The sequence below is a fragment of the Ostrinia furnacalis genome, unplaced genomic scaffold, assembly GCF_004193835.3.
Source record: "Ostrinia furnacalis isolate ACB-3 unplaced genomic scaffold, ASM419383v2 OfSCF6011, whole genome shotgun sequence".
Lineage (NCBI taxonomy): Eukaryota > Metazoa > Arthropoda > Insecta > Lepidoptera > Crambidae > Ostrinia > Ostrinia furnacalis.
In genome coordinates this window covers 302,587-320,859 of record NW_021136250.1, presented here as the reverse complement: position 1 = coordinate 320,859, position 18,273 = coordinate 302,587, and the positions used below count along the sequence as shown (strand labels likewise).

General features: G+C 43.6%; 1 protein-coding gene across 2 annotated transcripts in view; it reads left to right on the top strand.

Moving 5' to 3' along the window:
• kuz (zinc-dependent metalloprotease kuz) overlaps nt 1–18,273 on the top strand; it is a 68,698-nt gene that overhangs the window by 46,459 nt on the left and 3,966 nt on the right. Inside the window, exons 5-17 of one of the 2 annotated variants that reach the window (XM_028317044.1) lie at nt 534–711; nt 1,703–1,862; nt 3,731–3,895; nt 4,536–4,707; nt 6,696–6,907; nt 7,895–8,055; nt 11,051–11,242; nt 12,746–12,915; nt 13,508–13,773; nt 14,785–15,017; nt 15,831–16,000; nt 17,412–17,503; nt 18,182–18,200. In XM_028317044.1, coding sequence (XP_028172845.1) covers nt 534–711; nt 1,703–1,862; nt 3,731–3,895; nt 4,536–4,707; nt 6,696–6,907; nt 7,895–8,055; nt 11,051–11,242; nt 12,746–12,915; nt 13,508–13,773; nt 14,785–15,017; nt 15,831–16,000; nt 17,412–17,503; nt 18,182–18,187 — 2,177 coding nt within the window. In that variant the 3' untranslated portion in view covers nt 18,188–18,200. Of the gene's footprint in view, nt 1–533; nt 712–1,702; nt 1,863–3,730; nt 3,896–4,535; nt 4,708–6,695; nt 6,908–7,894; nt 8,056–11,050; nt 11,243–12,745; nt 12,916–13,507; nt 13,774–14,784; nt 15,018–15,830; nt 16,001–17,411; nt 17,504–18,181; nt 18,201–18,273 lie in introns of those variants that run through there. The other variant, XM_028317043.1, reaches the window with a different exon arrangement.

Here is an 18,273-nt window from a genome sequence, read left to right as displayed (position 1 = left end):
ATGTATGTGAAGATATCTCTGAATATTTTCTATTTGAAGATAATCTACGATGTTGTATTTTCGCTTCATAATTTATTATGATAACTATTTATTTCAAATGCGCACGAGTAAATATTAACTTGTTTAAATTAATATTGCGAATTGCAACCTTCGATAATACTTTTTGCGTGATTTATTTAGGTTATGTCTGTAAGAACTAGTTTTTTTATTTGGTAAAATTCCTCACTTACTTTACTTTAGGCGTATCTCACGTTTAAAGGTAACGTTAGCGCCGAATTTTTCGAGTACATTGATTTTCCTTCGTATTCCTAAAAAAAATCTCCGTAGATATGTATGACGTTCAAGGTTTAGGTGCCTGGCTCACAATCTAATCGCCCATTCAATTTTAAATAACCTAAATCCTTTTACAAATCGTGGCATCTAAAAGTATAAAGGGCTAACACTGTGTAGGTTTGTTGTCGTCACGTTAAGAAGAAAAAGAAAGTATAAACAGGATCTTAAGCCTTTTATTGATGAGTCTATCCATTGTCCAGGTCACGTAGGCGGTTGTGGTATCACAGACGAGGTGGTGCAGTGGATGGAGCGTATCCAGAACTCGGGCGTGGATGAGGAGCCCCCCACCACACCCGCGTCGCCCCCTCTGCCGTCCGCGCCGCACGCGCATCATTCGCCGCCGCCGCACCCGAATAGCTTGAGGGAAGATCCGCCTAGGTGAGCTAAGTTTACCTACCTTCATCGTTCCAGCCAAATGACGTCCACTGCTGGACAAAGGCCTCCCCCATGGAGTAGTTTACCTACCTTCATCGTTCTAGCCAAATGACGTCCACTGCTGGACAAAGGCCTCCCCCATGGAGTAGTTTACCTACCTTCATCGTTCCAGCCAAATGACGTCCACTGCTGGACAAAGGCCTCCCCCATGGAGTAGTTTACCTACCTTCATCGTTCCAGCCAAATGACGTCCACTGCTAGGCAAAGGTTTCAAGGATTTCTACAACACGACCCCGGACCAGGGTCAGGGGCACATAGTACGCAGAACTGACGACCGATGGGGCAGCAACGTTCTGGAGTGGAGGCCGCATACCGGAAAACGCAGCGTGGGACGTCCACCCACAAGGTGGACCGACGACATCATAAAGGTAGCAGGAAAGCGCTGGACGCAGGCCGCTACCAACCGGGAAACATGGAAAGCATTAGGGGAGGCCTATGTTCAGCAGAGAACGTCCTATGGCTGAGATGATGATGATGATGACCCCGGTCCTGCGCTGCCCGGATCCAGGTGTCTATCACTCAAGAATCTTAAAACAGCGTCGAAAAGGAATACACTGTTGTCTGAAAGCAACGATGCTGGATGATGATTGTTTTGTTTCTTAACATTTATTGAAAGTATAGAAAATGTCATATTATTATATCATTTGAGGGGCGTCTGTTAAAAAGGGGCTATTTTCAGTTTGGTTGGACTATTTTTTTATAGCCCCGAGTGCCTATTCCCCTTTAAAATTGCCACCTCTTACAAAGTTTCTGTCCAAAAATGAAGTTTAGTAGAGATTATTTTTATGTAAAGAAATCATTAAATATTACGAGGGCAAATCCCAACCACAACTTTTTTGCCTTGGTAGATTTGATACTAGATCAGCTCCAAAAACGAACGAGCACGTGAACTAAAGCTGTCGCAATATTCTAACAAATCGTTCCAATTTCACAGGCACTGGGATTTCCACAACAAGTACACGCGTGCGGCGAACACGGGCGAGCATTCGCGCGCTCGCCGCGCAACGGCCACACTGGACAACCGCAACACGTGTTCGCTGTACATACAAACAGACCCGCTCATTTGGCGGCACGTTAGAGAGGGCTTTCCCGACGTAAGTATCGAACGCTCCACTAATGCGGATTATTAGTCTACAGGATTTGTTACGGCCAGTATCTATCTAGTAATTTAGTTCGCCTACGCACTAATTTGGCCTTTGTCTCGAATTGTTTTTGTAACATTATAGCTTTAGAAACTCTGTAGCGTAGACTGATCACGTTTTTCAGTGTCTCAACCTGGTCACCTAGATGTGTTAGGTTTATATTATGTTTTATCATTTGTCACTAGGTAATGTATATGATAAACATTGTGCAAATCAGCTATTACCATTACTGTAGTCAGTAACTCAGTGCACCTACGCATTAGGCCGGTTGGGAATGTGATTGTGTAACACTAGAAACTGGCAGTTCTACAAATGTACAGGAACAGTAACTTATCTATAGAAAACCGCGAATATTTGCACGCACGACTCTGGATAACCGCAACAGTACAGTAGCGACAGCTAGGGACATAGGAATATTGTGTCACGTTAGGGCTTTCCCAATCCTAGTATTGAACGGTTTGCGTGTAGGTTATAGTTCAAAGAATAAAATTTGTAGCGTTTAGTGGAACCGTGGTGGTTAATTTTAGTCGGGTCGCAGTTCAACATGTTATAATAAGGCGTGGTTTAATTGTTTAAAGCTAACAAAATCCGTAGCTTAAAAGTCTACGTAAACGGTTCAGATTGGTAAAAATAAATCTATTTCTTTGTATGTGGGTCCTATTACTTTCGGGTACTTACTTGCCAACCTTACTTCACGACTCTTTTCCGTCGGACCAAATATTAATGGGCGCGGATCGAGCCGTGTCGAGTGCTTATGGCACCCCACCAAAAGGCAAACTCAACTAGAAGCGTGCCCTGAATGTAGAAGCGCCTCAGAGCCCAATTCTAGTGGGACGGATCGGGGTAAATCGGAATAGGCCTTAGGCGCTTGCTCTCGACCCTCGGCTTTGGCCGTCGTCCGAACAGGAAGACAGCTGAAAAGCGGCCAGTCACGTGTATGTGCCTGCCGAAATGAAATAAGGGACCGGACCCGCCTTCGCGCACGATCATGTGCCTTATTGCTCAGAACATAACGCCCACACGTCTAATGTATTTCATCAAGATATGAGCCTCGATGTATAAATAATATTACTCGGTGTCCTTAATTCTCAAAGGGTATGTTTTTAAGCATGAAATATACGCAAAGACGTTTGACTCGTGAAGGGCGGCCCCACATTTGTATCGAGTGGGGCTAATTGGCAAATTAAACGTCAATAAGCAGGCAGCGGGTTTTAATTGTATCAATTGTGAGTGTTTGCGCTCGCTGAGAGTTGTCGCCCGGGGCTGGGCACGGTTCATAATGCATTGTTTAGTTTCCAGCGGCTGGCTCGGCTCAATATTGTATGTTTAGTCTTCTGGAAAACGGTTTAAGTAACGTGTATTTTCTAGGGCAGCTACAATAACGTTAAAGCGAATAAGAGCTTTCAGTGACGCTTAAAAGAAATACTTAGTGCGAAGGATAAGCAATTTAGTCTAGAAGTCAAGTAAAAGTAGCATTAATTAACTACTTAATCTAGAATTTTATTTCGAGTTTACTCCAACAAATATAATAAACTGAGAGAGATTTAGTGAAAGTTACATTACTTATCTGATGGCCAAATGTGTTTTTACTTACCAACTATATTTCATTCGTCACTATTTTTTATATTTGATTAACCTGGTTTGATGTTACGCGCTTAGGAAACAAATTTGTGTCAATAAATAAAACTACTACACATATCAAACTCTTGCAAGCTTTATGTGAAAATTATATAGTTTTAAATCATGATGATGTAATGAAATATGATTTTTCCATATGTAGATTTTTTATCTGTACATTTAAAAAAACATTGGTCTTGCAGCACCGGGACCCGTCAAAAAAGAGCGAAGTAGACATGAAGACTCGCGAAGAGATCCTGTCCCTCATCTCGCATCACGTGACAGCTGTGAACTACATATACCGGGATACCAAGTTTGACGGCCGCATGGAGCACAGGAACATTAAGTTTGAGGTCCAGAGGATCAAGGTTCGTACGCCTCCCGTTGTCCAGAGAACGACTAACGAATGTAAAATGCTAAGTTTTATTATGTTATTATTTTTAAAAGATTACTATTTCAAATTGGGTATTTGATACCATTTCACAATAATATACCTAATTCCAAAGCACAACTTTTCTAAACACATTCTGGTTTCAATGAACGGCGAATCTACTTTGCAATTGCAAAAAAAGTAGTGAATTGATTCGGCGAAATTACGTCATTAGCTTGTATTGCCATATAAAAGCTGTGGTAAAATCTCGTTTTGACAGCTCATAAAAATCACGTAAATTGGTTGGTGGTGTCAAATCCCGTATGTCGTTTTGGTTTATTTTATGCTCGCAATAAATATGGCTGCGGTCCACATATTTAATTTGGTGTCATTACCATGTGCATTATTTGGAACGAGACGCATTCACGGACATGCCGTAATTAATTGAATGACAATGGCCGTGATATATTTTAAATACGAAATGTGTGTTTAAACAATACACCATTGTCAAGGTTCCAAATTAGGAAGTCTGTGTTTTAACAATGACTTTACCTGTATTTCCTCTTCAGTTTCTCTTTGACTAATTATTTGAAAAAGAAAGAAGGAAAAAATGATTATTTGTATTTTTTCCCAAACAGATCGACGATGACTCAATGTGCAACTCAGTTCACTTCGCGACTGAGACCAACCAGTTCTGTCTCGAGAACATCGATGTGTCGAACTTCCTGAATCTCCACTCGCTGGGAAACCACGAGGACTTTTGCCTCGCTTACGTGTTCACGTACAGAGACTTCACTGGAGGGACTCTTGGTAAGTGGTATAAGTGGCATGTAGTTCTCTTTGTTACAATCGATAGATAATAACTGAATACCATGGACAAAGTAAAATTTCTGACAAAATGCAATTTGGAAATCGCTCCACTGAGCGAAGTAACTACGTAAAATAGCCGGAGCAAAGCCACTTCAAAATTATAACTGTCACTTCTGTTACTTTGGCTTGGGTCTGTTGCATGTAAAATTACACAAATTTTGTTAATCTATGTAGTGTTTACATTTTCATATTTCAAAGATTCAACTACACGTGATATAAATGCCTATAAGTTGGATGACGATAAATATATTTTCTCATAACTCGATCGTTGTAGGCCTTAACAAAAAGGGTCCAATTTACTGCCACTATTTATGAGGGAGTAATGTATTGTGCTATCTAAAATACAGCATTTGTAAAACAAAATAGCTTGCTGTGTTTACCCTCATGTCCATTATGATAAGAGCCATTAAACTCATACGGGCCATTACTTTTTACCCTCTTAGTGCGTTCAGACAAGATATCGGTTAGTGTCTCAGTGCAAAGAATGAACGCTAAAATATAGCTAAAGTGTGTACTTTAGCTATAATTTATTTTAGCTACATCTTCCCCTTTTATCTCACACAGTTGTCATATCTCGGGTTGTTTGGAAGAGATTCCTTGCTGTAAGACCGCCTTAATATTGCTGTTTCGATTTTGTATAGGTACATATCTTCAATGTGTCAGTTTTTTGTGGTGAATGTACAAACAGTATTTTTCTACGAGTATAACTCCTTTATAAAGTCCTTACTTAGCTTTATCTGACTCTATCACAATCTTTATTACGTTATTACCAGTTTTTCCTGTACAATGCTAAAATTAACTGTCATAATAACATGGCAAAGGTTTCATAGCGAGTCGTACCGTGCAATAAGACGTATGATTACATCTTGACGGGGCACCTATGCATAAACTTGTTTAGTGATTCAACGCGTGAAGTCCAAGGCATGAGTCATAGCTCCAACTCGAGATATGGCGTAGACAGCGATACGAGAATGGATATTTTTTCAATTACGACCATTATTATCAAACGATCGCATTGTATTTTTTTATAAACATTACGAAGGTCGAAGGGCGTACTTCAGAGTGAATGTTTAAAAAACTTAAGGGTTTTTATCAACAATGTTTACTTTAACGTGTCTAAATAAATATGCATTAAAGATAATAATATCAGGGTTCGAAAATATCCGATATTTATTATAAATATCAAAATATCGGATATTTATGATATATATCCGATATATATCAACTTTGATATATATCAATTTTGTATGAAAGCCATAGTATTATTTTATTGTATTATTCATGAATACTATTGCATATGTGTTACATAAACATGTTTTTAATGTTTTTAAAACTTAAAATCAGACAAATAAAGTAAAAACATAAAATATCTTTGAAATACGGCAAAATCAACTAAAAAAATAAAAATCTTATGTCAAAAAGTACAAATACAGTAATAAATTTTAAAAGTTGATATATATCATCAAAACCGGCTTGATATATATCGGATATATATCCGATATATATCTTGATATATATCCCTTGATATATATCCTCGAACCCTGAATAATATTTATTTCCTTAATGGAATTACTTATCATTTACTTAGGGATAACATGAATCATGTTGTGTGAGGTTCCTATACGTTTAATTAATTGAAATACTATTGTTTTCTTTATCTTGAAATGTTAATGGAACAATAATATCATTAATTCAATGACCTTATTTGCATTAAGGAAAATTGTTGGCAATATTTTATAATTACGTTAGAAGTTCAATGTACCCTAGCATCATTTCTGGATAGACAGTAAGCTATCTCCAGGACTACTATCCTTCACTGATTTTGTTTCATTGGAGACCAAACTGTAGATTCTGGCTGTACAGGAGTTGCAGTGTTGGAATTAATCCCGTGTTTTCAATATTGATACTTATTTATTATTTCTTTAAAGGCTTAGCATGGGTGGCCAGTGCGAGCGGTGCTTCAGGCGGCATTTGCGAGAAATACAAAACTTACACTGAGACAATTGGCGGCATGTACCAGAGTACCAAGCGGTCTCTGAATACGGGCATCATAACGTTTGTGAACTACAACAGCCGTGTGCCGCCTAAAGTGAGCCAGCTGACGTTGGCTCACGAGATTGGACACAACTTTGGATCACCGGTAAGTTGTTATGCTGAGAATAAATCACTGCATACATAGATTGCGATCAGTATCAAGAAAATATAATAAACCAAACTTACTATGACATGTATACCTCTAAACTCAGTCTGAAATGAGTTACGAGCATCAGAAGTTTGATGATTTTCATACTAGATTTGCTGTTTGCGCGCAAGTTTTGTAAGAAATTGCAACAAAATAATGACATTGTATGTGTAAACAAACAATACCATCCATTAAAGGATCCAGACATCAGTGTGCAGCAGAATCAGCGCAATAAAAAATAGCGCAATATTTTGTTACAATTTCTTACAAAACTTGCGGGCAAAAAGCAAATCTAGTATGAAAATCATTAAACTTCTAATGCTCGTAACTCAGTTCAGACTGAGTTTAGAGGTATACATGCCATAGTAAGTTTGGTTTATTCCACTATTTTGTAATCAAAAAACAAAGTTTGGCCGATGGCCGCGCGAAAAAAAAAAGACGCCACCTTCCATACAAAATCTGGCATTGCCATTTTAATCAGTTTTCGATCAAATATCCACAATTTTCGATGCGTTTACAACTTTAATATTGTTTAATTAGTTTAAATCATCATCAACAGCCCTTTACAGTTCACTGCTGGACTATGAGCCTTCTCCACTATAATGGAGGGTTTTGCCATAATCTCCACGCTTGGCAGGCGGGTTGGAGATCGCAGTTTAAAAGATTGATGTTTTTCAGAGAGCGCTGCTGCCCGTTCTCTGTTTGATGTGTAGTCCCTAAGTCGCCTCTTACGACACCCGTGGGAAGAGTAGGGGTTGGTGACAAATGTATTCTACTCTGCCGTCACCACACGGCTTTCCACGTCAATTAGTTTAAATAATATGAAAACAACAAAAACCGTAGATATTTTGACTAAAAACATATTGAAATTTGACAGTTGCGATTGTAAAGTTCTTCCTTTCCACAAAGTGGATATTATAATCGATTATGTATTGTTGTGTACAGCACGACTACCCATCTGAGTGCCGGCCGGGCGGCGCGGCGGGCAACTACATAATGTTCGCGTCGGCGACGTCCGGCGACCGGCCCAACAACAGCCGCTTCTCGTCCTGCTCTGTCGGCAACATCAGCGCCGTGCTGGACGCCGTGCGCGACGGCCGCAAGAGGTACGCCACTAAAGCCTGGTCCGTGAGCACGTAGAATCCCGTCCAATGACCCCAAGCTACCCATCCCGCTCGCACACTCACTGCGGGCGCCCGTCGCACAGTCGCGACAGCAACATAATTACGCGCGAGCTATAAGGATGGGTAGCTTGGGGTCATTGGACGGGATTCTACGTGCTCACGGACCAGGCTTTACATAACCACACCTCGGACGCTACTCGCGGTCGCGACAGTTCGTATGAAATGCCTTCTAAGCACAGTCATAAAGCTCGTGCAGGCGAACGTGTACCATGCTTGTGTGAGTGAGATATGACATTTTAGGGTTGGCGTTCCACCACCTTTTCTAATCACGTCTAAAGGAGGCGTAACACACGATCCACGTTCCGCTTTTATAAACATTGTATTTGAATGTAGATAACATACCTATTACATCCATTACAAATTTTTAACGTCCTCATGACATTACAACCTACGTCGCCATGACGACCGCCGTACTCTATGCAGGACGCAAGAAACCTTCTTGCCTGCAATACATAGCGGCTGCTTCGTCCTTGTCATTCTGTAACTGTGAGGTAACTGACAACGGGTGGGGGCGCATTCAGCAGGAGGCAGGGAGTGCAATGACTCTAAGCTACGCATCCTTATCGCTCGCGCGTAATTATATTGCTGTCGTGCTCGCACGCTCACTGCTGCCGCCCATCGCGTCGCACAGTCGCGACAGCAATATAATTAGGCGCGAGCGATAAGCATTTGTAGCTTGGGGTCATTGAACGAAATTCTACGTGCTTGGTGACCAGACTTTATACGTGGTACCTACTCATTACCCGTCCCGTCGGCAACATCAACGCCGTGCTAGAAGCCGTGCGCGACGGCCGCAAGAGGTATGATACCTTTATTAACTAGGGAAAAACTTCAGGGCACCTCATCGGAAGGATTTATTAGACCTCTCTCATACTAGCGCCTTGTTGAACGACTTGTCGTGCAGGGGAAGGTTGAAGGCACAAGAGCGCGCGGCAGGTTGCCCATACGCTGGACTGATCAGGTCAAAACCGCAATGAATGGTCCACTGGTCCACTCCACGAGTGTACAAGAAAGGCTACGACGAAGGAGGGATGGCGACGGATTGTGAAGTTTGCCACTAAACCAGGTGTGACGACCACGACCACTCTGCCAAGAGTCTAGTGACGAAGACGAAGATACTAGCGTCTTTCGCGCGTCGTCTTGCTAGCGCCTGCGCAGCGTTGATGCGACGCACAGCGGGATGAGAGGGTTTCGTTACTTACGAACTGAACGTCGAAAGATGCTAGTGTAGTTCCTTAGTCGCGGCAAAGTTTATAATGCTGCTTGCTCGTCGCGTTAACGTTGCATCTATGTATGCAGTGATATCACGCCCACGAGAAATCACCGGACAATTCACACTAGACTGCAGACTTTTAATCGAGCGATACCAAATCGGTGTAGTGTTCCGCACTTCTATACATGTTCATACTGATTAACAGCCCGGCCTAACAATCGGCCGACTAAAAGTCTGTAGTATGTAGGGTATCTAACTATTAGTTTCTAAGGCCATATTCTTCTAAACTGGTATATAAATTTAACTCAAAGAAATGGACAATGTCTCCATGCGTCTGAATTATTGTTACTGTTGTTAGTCAATGAATCCCGCATCAACAAAACGTCAACTTTCTACCCACTAAATCTTTCCAGTTCCACCGGGAAGCTCTATGTCAAAACAGGAAGTAATTATCGGCAGTTAGTGCCTGCCCTTTGAGCGACCTGTCGCCGTTAATACGCGGGTCCCCACACGGGGTCATGACTAAAGATATTTCCTTTGCTAACCAGTTTGTTTTTATAGCCCAGCTCGTAAACCGCAAGCTATAAATGTAATAGCTTAGCTAATTGTAATGCTTGTTAGAAGTTAGGTTATTAAAAATTGAATTTATGTTTGGCAGTAGAAATTAAAGACTATTTTTGTATGGCAATGCAAATTGGTATAACAGGTAAACCATGCGTTTATTTACTCGATATTCGCGCTAGAGTGCTTCGAATATTGAGGTCAATAATAAAGAAAATTGATTATTTATAAGTATTGTTGTTATAGTTGAACGATTTTGAAACGTCAAATGGCCAAGTTCGGAAATAATGACCCAGCATTTATGGCAGCGCCCTCCTACAAATGACATTTCAGTGTTTTCCAAAGTGGCGAAAATCGGAACCAGCGATCTGGTATTGACGGTGGCGCCTCCTGTCAATTACACGGGTGGGACGGTGCAGTGTAGTTCATTTAGGCAGGATTCACATTGACCGGCGCGAGTCGGCGCGCAGTGCAGCGTTCGTTCGGCTAAAAATGCGGTGGAATGCGCACGTATGCGCGTGTATCCGCTGGAACACGCTCGGAGCTGACCGGCTTCCGAAGCATGCTCGCGGATTGAAATGTCATTTAATCAGTTGTAAGCAATTACGACTCTAAAAACTGTTAAGAGCGTTTACGCCGTTTGGCGCAAAAACAGTACTTTTTCAACTCGTTACAATCATTAACCAGTAATACTACAAATATGTTATAGGCATAAATAGTTAGGCGATTTCGTCGTCTAAATAGGTAATTGAGAAAATATTGCGATTAGTTTAGTATTCAAGAATTATATCAAGATAAGTCCACACAGGTTTTGTAAATTTCCACTTTAGCGTCAGTTTACAAGCTGAAATTTTTATAAAAATACTGTGAAAAAGATTTAACAAACATTNATTTTAGTGTGAATAAAAATAGCATCGAAATTACCTAAACTTGACATGCCACGCTAGACGTAAACGCTCTTAATAAAATACTATTTTCTTTACGGCCGTGTAAGTGCGCTCCGACGTGCGCCGGTCAATGGGTATCGTCCCTTATACGGCTAAGTGACAAATTATGTCAATGGTACCTTTTAGGTTCTCAAAAATAATAACTCCAAAGCAGATTAAAAAATAAAAATTAAAAAATATTTCTTTTTCAAAAAAGGAACTGCCTGACGGCAAGCGCGGGCGCATTCTGCGGCAACAAAATCGTGGAGGTCGGCGAGGAGTGCGACTGCGGATACGACGAGCTGGAGTGCAAGGACCACTGCTGCTACCCGCGCCAGCTCAGCTCCTTCGACAAGGAGAAGAACATCACTGCCAAAGGCTGCACGAGGAAGGCTAACACTCAGTGCAGGTATGTTTGCTCACAGTTACATAATAGTGCTTCAGAAACGTGGTGACCGGTTCAGTGATTGATTTATTGTATAAATAAATCACTGACCTTGAGGTCGGCGAGGATAGCGACTGTGTACGACGAGCTGGAGTGCAAGGACCACTGCTGCTACCCGCGCCAGCTCAGCTCCTTCGACAAGGAGAAAAACATCACTGCCAAAGGATGCACGAGGAAGGCTAACACTCAGTGCAGGTAGGTTTGCTCACAGTTACATAATAGTGCTTCAGAAACGTGGTGACTGGTTCAGTGATTCATTTATTGTACAAATCAATCACTGAACTTGAGGTCGGCTAAGATTGCGACTGTGTACGACGAGCTGGAGTGCAAGGACCACTGCTGCTACCCGCGCCAGCTCAGCTCCTTCGACAAGGAGAAAAACATCACTGCCAAAGGCTGCACGAGGAAGGCTAACACTCAGTGCAGGTAGGTTTGCTCACAGTTACTTATAGTGCTTCAGAAACGTGGTGACCGGTTCAGTGATTGATTTATTGTACAAATCAATCACTGAACTTGAGGTCGGCGAGGATTGCGACTGTGTACGACGAGCTGAAGTGCAAGGACCACTGCTGCTACCCGCGCCAGCTCAGCTCCTTCGACAAGGAGAAGAACATCACTGCCAAAGGCTGCACGAGAAAGGCTAACACTCAGTGCAGGTAGGTTTGCTCACAGTTACATAATAGTGCTCCAGAAACGTGGTGACTGGTTCAGTGATTGATTTATTGTACAAATCAATCACTGAACTTGAGGTCGGCGTGGTTTGCGACTGTGTACGACGAGCTGGAGTGCAAGGACCACTGCTGCTACCCGCGCCAGCTTAGCTCCTTCGACAAGGAGAAGAATATCACTGCCAAGGGCTGCACGAGGAAGGCTAACACTCAGTGCAGGTAGGTTTGCTCACAGTTACATAATAGTGCTTCAGAAACTTGATGACCGGTTCAGTGATTGATTTATTGTACAAATCAATCACTGAACTTGATTTCGGAGATGATTGCGACTGTGTACGACGAGCTGGAGTGCAAGGATCACTGCTGCTACCCGCGCCAGCTCAGCTCCTTCGACAAGGAGAAGAATATCACTGCCAAAGGCTGCACGAGGAAGGCTAACACTCAATGCAGGTAGGTTTGGCCTGAATCTCAAGTAATGAAAGTGATGATCAGGACCAAGGTGAAAATTAGCTTCACACGGATTTCTTAAACAAGAAGGAGTTTTTATTCTAAACAGCCCCTCAACTTCTTAAACCGGTCAGCACACGCCCCGCCGTGGTGTGTGTGTGGCCTTTGTATAACATTGAACGGCATTTAGGTTGAAACGCTACACCCCAGAAGTCTTTGCTGATGTTATTCTCACACCTCATTGCAGCTTTTCCCCTCAGCCCATCGCAAGGCTCCATGGAATTATTAAAATTTTACGTTATCCAAGAGCTTTCACAAATAGTTACATTATTATCATTATTTTTCCCCTCAGTCCATCACAAGGCCCGTGCTGCCAGTCGCAGACGTGCCAGTTCACGCACGCGCGTGCGAATGTCACGTGCCGGGAAGCCACCGAGTGTAGTCACGCGGCATTCTGCTCCGGCGCCTCCGCCGAGTGTCCTGAGCCGCGAGCAATGCCGAACCACACTAAGTGTAATAATGGTGAGTAAGGGGCTTTATGACGTCGACAAAATCAAGCGAATAATTTTGTGGGTTTGATTAAGCAGTGTTTTCTTGGTGAACATTAAAAGCCATGCCCAACCAAAAGTTACAAATTGACTTTAAACCCAACCAGTGACGGCAAGGTCACCTCAGGGATTGTCAAACTGTCATTGGACCCATAACGAAATTAGCAGACGAAGAAAAACATATAATAGTGTTCTACTTTGGCTATAAACTCTTTGTCTTGACAAGCTGAACCTATTTATAAATAAATTAATTTATATATTTATAAATTAATTAATTTATATATTAATTTATTTATAAATAGGTTCAGTTACAGTACATAGAATACAATATTGTTGAAAATCTTCCTGCATCATTGGTTACAATATACATACGTTCAAGTCATTTGTATCTTCTATTGTGTGGTTGCAACTATATTAACAAATGAAGTCACAGCCTTGATCAAACTACGACCGAAGCGCCTGACATGGCTCATATTATATTCTTAAAATTACTAACACAAACTTATTGCTATGACCATAACTGACGGAGAATTAGTAATGACGCGTTTCGTTACTTGTGTTTCTAGGCACGCAACTCTGCATAAACGGCGAGTGCAGTGGCTCCATCTGCTTGGCATGGAACATGAAGGAATGCTTCCTATCGTCATCACCAACACGTGCGGGTGACGGCGTCACACAATCCGTAGTTGACCGGCGAGCGCTATGTCAACTTGCGTGTCAGACCGGGCCTGGACCGGACTCGTGTCGGAGTACCGCGGACTTCGCGCATAGAGTGGGGCTTCCCGCGGGCGGGATCAGCCTGCGGCCCGGGTCGCCGTGTGATAACTTCCAGGTTAGTATCTACATGGCTACTTCTAAGGTGACTGATAGGAAAATAGCTTCTACATGGCTACTTCTAAGGTGACTGATAGGAAGATAGCTTCTACATGGCTACTTCTAAGGTGACGGATAGGAAGATAGCTCCCTATAATCCTCGCCCACACGTTCCGGCGATGGGGTCACACAGTCCGTGGTAGATCGTCGAGCGTTATGTCAACTTGCGTGTCAGACCGGGCCTGGACCGGACTCGTGTCGAAGCACCGCGGACTTCGCGCATAGAGTGGGGCTTCCCGCGGGCGGGATCAGCCTGCGGCCCGGATCGCCGTGTGATAAGTTCCAGGTTAGTTAGAAGGGCTACTTCTAAGGTGACTGATAGGAACATAGCTTCTACATGGCTACTTCTAAGGTGACGGATAGGAAGATAGCTCCCTATAATCCTCGCCAACACGTGCGTGTGACGGCGTCACACAATCCGTAGTTGACCGGTGAGCGCTATGTCAACTTGCGTGTCAGACCGGGCCTGGACCGGACTCGTGTCGGAGTACCGCGGACTTCGCGCATAGAGTCGGGCTGCCCGCGGGCGGGATCAGTCTGCGACCCGGATCGCCGTGTGATAACTTCCAGGTTAGTATCTACATGGCTACTTATAAAAGAATGAGTTCCTTCAGCTTTTGAAATGAAGTGGAATGAAATGTTTTATTTTAAATTATGAACGTCAAACAATGAGTTAAAAAGGTTGACCATTTCTCAGTATTGGCTGATAATGTTGTCTCGAAGTGGTGTTAGGGCAAGCTATATTTGGGACGTTAAAAGTAGCCTACATTTTACAACCATTTGAGCTTGAATTCAACAACCACGGTGAAATGTTTGAAATCTAATTATCCCTTAACCAGGCCTTGGATAATTTGAACTTTATGCTGTGAAGATACGGTTACTTTTTTTAGCCTGGTAATATCGCTATGTAAGACGTAACAGCGCCATCTCTTAATCAAATGTAGAACTAAGAACAACTTTTCTTTACCAGGGCTACTGCGACGTGTTCCTCAAATGCCGCGCGGTGGACGCGGAAGGCCCTCTGGCCCGCCTCAAGAACCTGCTCCTCAACCGCGCCACGCTGCAGACGGTGCAGGCGTGGGTCACGGAGCAGTGGTGGTGCGTGCTGCTGGGCGGCGTGGCGCTGGTGGTGTGCTGCGGCGCCTTCGTCAAGTGCTGCGCCGTGCACACGCCCTCGTCCAACCCCAAGCGGCCGCCGGCCAGGTCGGTGAAAGATCAACCATGGAACAAGTTGCAAAACTTGGAGAAGAATCGAAAACTCAAGATTGTCATAGAAGTCTCAACGACTCCCCCACACTAGCGGCTTACGTCATCGATTCACCAGCGCCTGCATTGAGCCAGCGCTGCGTCGATGTTGTACAGGCCATAGCTAGATGACTACGCTCTAAAGACGCTATTGTGATTTAGAACTTACAGGAGAATAAAAAACTCAAGATCGGTATTGAAAGTTGTATATTGTTGTCGTCAATCGACGTTAAAAGTAGACTGCAGAGCTCGAAACACCATTGAAGAGTTGTATTATTATATTATCACAGTCGTCGCGTATAATACAGATCTCGGTTTCGGCTCAAAAACTGATCTCCGACAAACGTTACTTCGACATTACGTTACTCCGACACTACTGAATATCGACATGACTTTACTTCGACACTACACTACTTAGACAAAGGCGAATATCCATCGCCTTTGTCTAAGTAGTGTAGTGTCGAAGCCTGCCTGCCTATCCAAAAACTGAACTCCGACGTTTGTCGGAGTTCAGTTTTTGAGCCCTCGGTTTCTGTACAGTAGCGTCATCTACAAGTTTTGTTTAAAACTTAATTGCAATTAACAAAATTGAGACAAAGTAGGCACAGATGGCGCTATACACGTAAATTAGTTTACTACTGTGTCGTATATCGCCATGAAAACGCAGATTTAGCTTCATAGGTGAAGCTGAATCTGCGCTGCAACCCAGAAGTAATGTTTAGTCTTATCTCTCGGTACCTCCAGCATAATAATCCAATCACTTATCCACAGACGGCTATCCGAAACTCTCCGAAGGCCGATGAACACACTCCGAAGGATGCGGCATCCCACCGGTCACGCGCAGAGGGACGCACGAGCGGCGCCGCGGCCCGGCCACCGCCGCGCGCGTCCGCACAAAGGATACGCCGCGCCGCTTGCGTATGCGCATAGGGACGCGCCCGGTGAGTTGACCACGCCCCTTTATTGACCCTACCCTCTACGCCAGTCTTTCCCAAAGTGGGCGATAACGCCCCCTGAACACACTGCGAAGGATGCGGTATCCCACGGGTCACGCGCAGAGGGACGCGCGCGCGGCGCCGCGGCCCGGCCACCGCCGCGCGCGCCCGCACAAAGGATACGCCGCGCCGCTTGCGTACGCGCATAGGGACGCGCCCGGTGAGTTAGACACGCCCCTTTCTTGACCCTACCCTCTACGCCAGTCTTTCCCAAAGTGGGCGATAACGCCCCCGTGTGGGCGCTGCAGGCTTAAAGGGGGGCGGTAAGAGACCCAGAAAAAAATCGGGACGTTGTGTAGAGGCTTGGGAGGCGTCATCTACTAGGAGGACTCTTAGACACCGACTGAGCTCGACTCTTGACTACAAAAATGGGGGGCGCTAAAAAATAATTTATTCTCAAAGTGGGCAGTAGACTAAATAAGTTTGGGAACCACTGCTCTACGCTGGGAACCACTGCTCTACGTTATAAATATTACTTAGGCCCTTTTGACCTCCTGCGTTATTATTCAGCTTACCTAACTCCTTTCTTGACCCTACCCCCTACATTATAAAGATAACCTAGGCCCTTTCTTGACACACCCGCTACGTCATAAAATTAAGGCGCCCCTTTCTTGACCCCACCCTCTACCTAGTTTCTTTCTTGTGCAGGCCTCTAGTTTTAGAAAATTTGCTACTGGACATAGCTGTCAATGAGGGCTATCGTTTTTATACTTAACAGTTGGCACCCCTGGCGATTGACAGGACCTTACTCTACAGTGGCGCCATCTTGATCAGTTGGTGCCACTGTCTTCGCTACTAGCAAGTGACAGGACCTTACTCTACACTAATCTATAGTGGCGCTAACTGGTGAGCGCTAAAACGATAGCCCTCATTGACATACTATTTATGAGCTGTCAAAACGCACCAACCCCAAGATTTTATGTATCATTTCTGAGTTATGACGTCACAATATTTTTGGTAACTTATTGATTAAGTAGTTATTGATTACAAACTATTTTAAAGTCGATTTATACAGCAAAATAAAAATAGAGGTTTTTTTTTTAAGAAGTTGTGTCTTGACGTTATTGGTATTGATTACCCAATTCAGTATTGGGTAATATTCCTAGACTGATCATAGTCAATTGCTATTATAGACGATTATCACACTGCACCTTGCTCCGCCGCGGTCCGCGTGATTAGTATTACATACATATAACGAATCCCGCGCGCAGACGCGTTGTCAGTGTGTTGTGCCGCGCGTGTTTTCTATACAAACTGAGGTACTTGCATACAATGATTAAATCTGTCGTCCCGCGTACCGCGGCGGAGCGCGGTACAGTGTGATAATCGCCATACTAAATAATTTTGTTCTTTACAGCGTCAGCCCCGCCCGGGCCGAGCGGGCGGTCACGAGGTGAACCATACGCGAACGCATATCCACAGTCGTACGAGATGCGACCTGCGCAGAAGGTAAGCTCCTTTTTCTTTCATGTGGTATAATTTAACAAGTGACGTCACGATCTGGACATAATATGTGTTGGGCCGCCCTAAACGTCTGATAAGGGCCTATGCTGCTAAAACTTTCACGGAGCGGATGGCCCCGTGACGCGTGTGGAAACCCGTCACATGCATCCGCGCCACTCTGCGTATTATTTGTCGATACAGACACGTCTGTGTGCGCTTGCGCAAGTTTTAGCGTAGGCTTTAATTCGGACCAATAATGACGTAGTTTTATATCACTTACATAGGTACTGTCCTATATTTCAACTGAATTCATAATACAAATAGTTTTCCAGTTTAGAGTCTGAGCTAATACTCGCGCGGGCGCTAGGAGGATGTGTGTCGAAAATTAGTAGGACATGTGACTATTAAGAGGAGATGTGATTTGTTTGTAGGTGATCAAAGGACACTAAAATAATAATTTAACTGGAGTCCACTTTGATTACCCAGGGAATCGTATCCGTGGGTGATCAAAGGACACTAAATTATTGCTGGAAGTCCACTTTGATCACCTGGGTCATCAAAGCCAGGTGATCAAAGTGGAATAGACCGAGCTTTAGCGGAGGCTCTTAGATAGAGGCCCGCTACTTTCCTCGCAGTAATTTAAGTCTAACCACCTCGTGATTAATACTAATATCCATTACCCAGGTCTGACAGTACGAGTACTAGATAGAAGCTCGCTACTTTCCTCGCAGTAATTTAAGTCTAACCACCTCGTGATTAATACTAATATCCATTAC